The following is a 7,148-nucleotide window of genomic DNA, read 5'->3' on the forward strand; positions in this document are numbered from 1 at the left end:
AGTATTATTAGATGTGAATGAAAAGAAGTTATCAGATATTTTTCAATTTTTAAGATGCATTTTCCCTAATGAGGATTTGGATTATCTAGATTTTGCACTGCACTGTTGTCATCCCCAACACTTTCTCTCGCTGACAAGCACATGCATTACGATGTGTAGTAGAGAAATTGTAGGGGATGGCAACAGTGTAGCGTGAAATCTAGCCCCTCCATCTCCTCATTAAGTATACATTACTATCTGATAACTTATTTTCCTTAATTTCGTTTTATTTTAATAAAAAAAATTAAAAACGAAGGGCATCACGAGCTACTTTTTTTCTAAGAGTTCTTTTTTCAATAGTTTTAGAGCAGTTTCCATTTTTAGTTTTTGGAATAAGGGATTTCATCAGTTTGATCCTCTTTACACCTTGACCATATTGGCTAACAGTAGGATTTTCACCAGCTCCAGATGCCGCCCTTTGCTTGCTAAAATACTGCTCGACAGGGTCTTGATTAAATTTAGCTGTTAACACGAAAGGTGCTCCCTTCTTCAACATGTATTTAATGAGGTCTATTGTTGAATAACCTAAAATAAAAATAGAAGAATAGGAACTGTCATTATAATAATACAATAATACGCTTTCGACGAAGACCCACACATTAATGTATAATCTTACCAGTGATACGTAACCCTTCCAACGTTTCTCTACTAAGGAGCATTTTTGAGCGGTCAACGTCATCTACTTCTCTCCCATTCGTCCAGATATCCGAGGAAATCTTTTCGCAACCACTAAATTGGAATTAAATTTGGAAATCATTTACATTTTAAACAAAATGAAATATATTACCCCAAAACGCCAATCATCCAAACTATGGAAGGGAGCTAAAGCTGGTTTTAATTTTCTCTTGACGTTGGAACAATTTGATACATTAAGGACGTCAAAAAAATGATCAAAAATCCATAGAAATTTTACGGTTTCTGAGGCTTCACTCCCCACAAGTTCTTCCATCGCATTAGCTGTGGTGCTGCTCAGAACTTGAACACATAATTTCACTTTCATACAACTGTATGCATTTGGGTAAACGTGATTATACGTAAGTTTGGGTGCAAGCTTTAATAATGAGGAAGAATCTCGTTCAAATGTATCAATAATATGTTTCCATAGCAAATATTTGCCATTTTTCTTAAGCAACCTGATTGGTCTTGCAACTCCATCTTTGTGTCTTTTCAGTTTTCCACTATTTGCTAATCCATTCTTTGCCGTCTTAACACAGTGGCAAACGTCAGAAACAAAGTATAATGGTTAAAAATTATTGAAGGGATTTCTACAGCGATAGCCTACTTCATCTTGATGTAAATGTTTTTCACTCTCTGTACAAAATTTAATTAGTTTTTGATTGGTAGCAGCCTTATCACATACAACCGAGATAATTTTAAAGCCAGCTCCTTGTAAATGCTCTATCGCTTCCCATAATATAGAGTATATGTCTTCAGCCCGAAGTTTATCACAAGGAAAATATGCGTAAGCATACTTAAAGTTTGTTGTTATCCCTCTGACCATTAGTTGCAATACGTGTGTGGCTAAATCTAGATTATTATTTGTTTCTTCAGTAGAGATGTTAATTTCCTTCCCAATTTCTGCTACTTTGTTCCTAAATGTGTTAAGATTGGTGGCACCTATGAGTTCCCCTGAATTACTTCTAAATACAAGATCTTGTTTCACTTGAATTTCATCCAAAATTAATGAGAAGTGTTTCTGGTGTTCTTCTAGAGAGTCCAAATCAATTTTCTTACTCATTTCCAACAATGTTGCTTCGTCAAAACCACTTCTCGATGTAATATCAACTGAATAATTGAACAAAGTCCGTTTTGAAGGCAATGGAATAGCTTGCCTTAACGCTTCATATGTAGTTGATGACTTAGCTTTTATGAAAAGACACCACTGTATTATAGCAGGGTGCCATTTACGTGGTCTTGATTTGTTTGATGAGTTTAATTTTATTTGCTCTCGTAAAAACAACTTTTGGAAAACGGTTTTGCTATGAAAAGGATTTTTTTGTAAAATTTCTTCAAAGTCAGCGCTTTCTTCTCGAGTCATAATAATGCCATCTTTCTGATAGCTTTTCTTAATTTTCTCTTCCATCTGTTTGATTTTCCTTTTTTGTACTGAATTTTTTATGTATAAATAGTCATATTTCTTCCGAAGTAGTTGCGAATCTAGGAATCGAATGTTGGTGAATTTTCTATTAGGGTTAACAGTATTTTGTCGTTTCTTTTCTCGTTGTTTTCTTCTTTCTAAAACTCTCTTTGACAAGCGGCAATTCTGACAAAGCTTATTTTCTTCCAGGAAAATCCTTTGACATTTTTCAGATTTTAAAGACTGGCTAGATGAGCAAACGTAAACTGATGTCAGATAGCTGTCTTTAAAAGAGGCGAACAATTCCCCCTGAATGCCTTGGCAGCAATTCCAACTTTATAATTCTAACAAAATGTCAATTAAATCACCTAATGATTTAATTGGCTTGTGAAAATTAACAGAAGAGCTGTTAAGCGCAACATGACTATCAGGAATTTCCCTATCAGAAACTGTCACAGCAATAATCATAGTTGATTTTAAAATGACCTTCATAAACTCGCAGCTTTTGAAGATTAAGCTTGTTATATGGTTGATATTATCAGCAGTTCCGTATTTTGTCTCCATGCTCCATTTAACCGATTCTATATTGCTTAATTGGTAATTTAAAAAGTCTTTAGCGAGATTTCCAAGAGATTCAATAGGTGTAACTAGCGTGTCTCTAACTTCAGAATTATCGATAGTTCGAATTGACAGTTCTCTATCACCAGTATTTCCGTTAGATGGAACCGCCGTTTCTTTACCTCCAGGATTTCCGAAAAATGGAACTGAAATTTCTTTATCTCCAAGATTTTCGATAAATGGAGATGAAATTTCTTTATCTCCAGAATTTCCTATAGATGGTATTGTGATGTCTTGAAGCTCAGAATATCCATCAGAACGCTCAATTACCTTAGGATTACAATATTCTATTTTTAATATTTATATTTAAATATTGAAGACTGTTATGTGACTTACTATATTTTCGTAAATGGCCAAATCAACAGGTGTTGTCTCTTTAACTTCAGAATTTGAAATAGTTGGGATTGGGGTCTCAATTTTTTCCCTACAGATGTTATTTAAGGGTACTGTACCCACTGGAGCTGTCTATTGAAAATTTATTGGTTAAAAACATTAGAATAACAAATGAAATGAATAATCGCATGATTCAACCTACCTGTAGTTCCTCAAACTCTAAACATTCTTCAGAGTTGGAGATAGGGTCCGGATTGTCAATTGTCGGCCCAACACCACCCACAAAATGATTAGAACAGACATAGTGATGTTTTTTAACATCAGTTGTTTGTATTTCGGGTCTGTTAATTGCACGTAACCATCTGACACATTTCTCATATTCTGTTGTTGGTTTTGGCACAGGGAAAAAACAGATTGTTCCTGGGGTTGAAGTTTCCAAAGCCAATTTCTTTTTAGAATAGGCTTTGTCACGATTCTTACAGTTGCGGTACACACAATATCTCACCATTATTCCTCACTAATTACCTTAATTTATTATGATAACCTAAACTCGTAAACCATTTACGCAGATCGCCATTATTATAATAAAAAAGCCACGTCAAATCGCGAGCCTAAAAAGGAAAAACCAAAGCATAGATTTAATTAAAGCTTAGCAGATAAATTATTGAACTTTATAATTTACAATACCTTTCTTCTTCTGTTTTTTATTATTAACTTTACAGTAATTGTGATCCATGACCCTTTTATTCATCTTTGTTGGATATTCTTTTAAGACACAGAAGCTATCTGTTGGAAAATCCCGCTTAAGACGCAAAAATGAATGATCACGTGTTTACAAATATTATAAATACTCCGCCGGAAAAAACCTGGCAGATGGCGCGATGAAATGTTGTAAAAAAAGGACGCAAAAATTCGTAACCATGGAAACCGGGAGCCCTCGAGTTGAGAACCGCCGCCCCCTTTATTTTCTTCCCCCTTCTTCCACCCGCTCGTGGGAGAGACTGGTAAGGGCTCGAACTAGAAAAATTCCGTCTCTTCCTCTCCACCCCCCTTTCTCCATGGTCCTAGCGTCGGTTTGTCGTTTTGGTTTTGGGTTTGATCCAGACTGTAACTCTTGAAGATAAAAGACTTTTCAGTCGCATGATTTTCACTCTACGCGCTATTGAAGTTCCATAACAGTTTTTATTGACAGTATTTTTTAGTGGATAGTGTGGTGTGATGACAAGTAGATCAATCCCCACTTTAACTCTTGAAGAAAAAAGACTTTATAGGAACGCCGCTCAAAACCAGTAGCTACTCAGCTAGTCATATTATAATCGGCGACGTTTTGTGTCTCTCTGACTGACCGAACGAACACGAACGAGATCCTTGACGGTTATAGGGTATGGTCTTTCGATACTAAGCGAGAGAGCGCCAGAGGGAGAGAGCACGCGACTTTTAATTTCTTTACGAGACGGGTAAGCGGAGAGGGTGATTGAGTTCGTCTGGCGTGTCTGTCTTACGGTTTTCATTCGTGCTCTATGGTGAGAGGGCGATAGAGAGGGAGAGAGAGAGAGAGAGGAATAACGCGACTTTATTTTCATCTGCGGGAATCATAAGAGAGGCTGGTTGCGTTCGTTTTGCATATCTGTCTTTGACCTATCATTTTCACTTTGCCCAGATAGTCTCATTTCCTGGTATTTCGCACTTTGGACTGTGTTCCCTCAGACTTTCTGGAGGTGGGGTTTTTCACAATTTCACAAAGCAGATTGTTCAGTTTTATTCCTTTGGTTTAATTATTTAAGTGCGTGGTATGTTTTGATATTACGTATTTCATTGTTAATAGTGGTATTTCCCTAAACTTACCCAAATAGTGTGTATTTTTAGATACTTTGGGAAATTTAGTTTCATGACGGCTTTCTTGTCAAGTAGCATTCTTCTTTCGGCACCGAAGCTTCAGAATAACGTTGCGAATAATTTTCTATTTTCCACAGTATTTATGTAATTTGGCCGCTTGGAGATTGGCGCCAGAATTTTGAGCTTTAAAATATTTCTTTGGGAAAATTTTTTCCGAGTTCAAATAAATAAGTAATATTGTTGCTCTTCACGGCTTTGTTTGGTACGCATTTTCATTTCAGCGTTGGTAACATTTTGTTTAGCTATAATATTTTACACTCTTTTACGCGTACTTTTACTAGACAAATTCGAGGGGTAAGACAATAAAATCTTAAAAATATTTTAGAAATCTTGAAATCAGCTTCATAATCGTGAAATCTGGGCGAAAGTTAGTTCCAAAACCAGAAATCAACACGAAAATCGTGCTCTGAAATCACTTCGAGATTCCAATCCCCGTACGCAAAATTTGCAAATTCCGGACCCCTCGGACAAATGTTTCTGAAAGCGTCGTACCAGAAGGCGGGTCAGTATAGTTACCATTTTATTACTTAAAATTCGTATACATCTAATTGGCTAAAGCTATTTAATTTTCGTTAAAACAGACCTATGATGAGTAAACTCGCAAAGAAAATCATTAACATTTAAAAGGGAACGGCCAAGCTTTTCCAAATTGGCCTTATTTCCGTATCAAACGATTAACAAGACGTTCAATATACTAATACGTACCTTTTTTTGTCTTGAAAAAATAGCTTTTGGCCCAAAAAGTTGAAACGAAAAATAACGCCAGGTGTTTGGGTTTGAATTTTCGCCGCCATCTTAGGGGCTGCCGCCAGCGCCCCTAACCCCGTATGAGCGATTTGCGAACTATCCTAACTTTTAAAATCGCGCAATTTAGGCTTAAGTCTCTTATAACTGGAACGCGCCGCGCGTGCGAAACAAATTTTTTGCGTCTTCAGCAGCGCGCGCTTTTACGTTGTTATTCTGTCTCACCGACTTCTCACCAGGTGTCGCGGTGGACGCGCACTTTTCGATTTCCCGAAATTTCTTTATTTTATTAAACATTAACCACTCAATATGTTTTGATGCGGTTTTCGCCATAAATTTTAGTTTTTATTGGGCTATAGGGCTATCTAACTGGTTGAAGCTTGACCGTTCCCCTTTAAAAGCAATATAACCTGCGCGCGAGAGGAGAGGGGAGAGTGTTAAAGTGAAATATGAATAAATTATATCAATCATCTTGTCCATTAAGAATCGCGGCGTAAAATTTACAATCACTACAACGAAAAACGTTCATTGAAACGCGTACTAAACAAACTTTTAATTATTAAACTTATGATTCTTATTCTGGGGCGTTTTAAAGGGAATATAACCTCTGGTGTTTCTGTCGCCCTGCGAGGGTTCCAATATTGTCCGCTGCCTCCCATGGCTTTTCACACCTGCGGCGCTGATAATCGCTGATTGTGAAGGGAATGAAGGAAATTTATGGGGTCTTCCATAAAGAACGCGTTGGAGGTTCTATTCCCTTTAACCATTAGGCAGAGTAGGCACGTGCCTAGGGCGACATTTTTCTAGGGGCGCCAAAACTCTGATGAAGTATCACGGTCCAAGTACTTGGCTTGCCCCTACTTAACTGACCAACCCGTTAGACAATGACAATAGGCTTCGTGCGTAGTTTAAATTTTGGTCATAAGTATCGCCGTCTACCAACCGAGTTTTAAATTAAATATATGAAAGCTGTCTGCTCGTTCAAAATTCTCTCTGCGTAACAGCCGAAAGTTCAACCCGAAAACCTAGAAATTCAAAAAGGTGTCTGCTATTTCTTCACATATTTAGCTTATATAGTGCTATATTTCCTAAGCTCGAAGCCTATAGGCGCGAAATGGCGGACACTGAAACTAAAAGCACGGTTTATATATTTACACCGGTTAGACTACTTCAGCTCAAAGATGGACGCTTATGAGCTACTCCCGCGTTTACAGAATTTGAAAAATTCTACTTCGCGCCTACAGCGCCGGCTTGTGTAAAATAATATTTATATTTAAAATTGGAGCGCCACATATATTTTAAATTTAAATGTATCGTAGATAATTAATAAATTTTAAAATACATAATATCAAATTATAAATACGGTAGCTCATTAGTGTATTTATAATTAAAATTTATAAAAATTTAATTTATAATAAATTAATTAGTACTGTTTATATAC

The 7,148-nt window shown here is 36.6% G+C and overlaps 1 protein-coding gene across 1 annotated transcript; it reads right to left on the reverse strand.

The window, feature by feature from the left end:
* LOC149947365 (uncharacterized) lies at positions 1–1,238 on the reverse strand. Its single transcript, XM_090172383.1, has 3 exons — positions 827–1,238; positions 656–768; positions 1–564 (listed from the first exon to the last, which is right to left on the reverse strand). Exons 1-3 carry the CDS (start codon positions 841–843, stop codon positions 284–286), a joined length of 411 nt encoding a protein of 136 aa, XP_090028509.1. The 5' UTR covers positions 844–1,238; the 3' UTR covers positions 1–283.
* Between the last annotated feature and the right edge of the window lie 5,910 nt (positions 1,239–7,148).

This window comes from Leiobunum rupestre, chromosome 4 (assembly GCF_980474605.1).
Source record: "Leiobunum rupestre chromosome 4, qqLeiRupe1.1.hap1, whole genome shotgun sequence".
NCBI classification, from domain to species: Eukaryota; Metazoa; Arthropoda; class Arachnida; order Opiliones; family Sclerosomatidae; genus Leiobunum; species Leiobunum rupestre.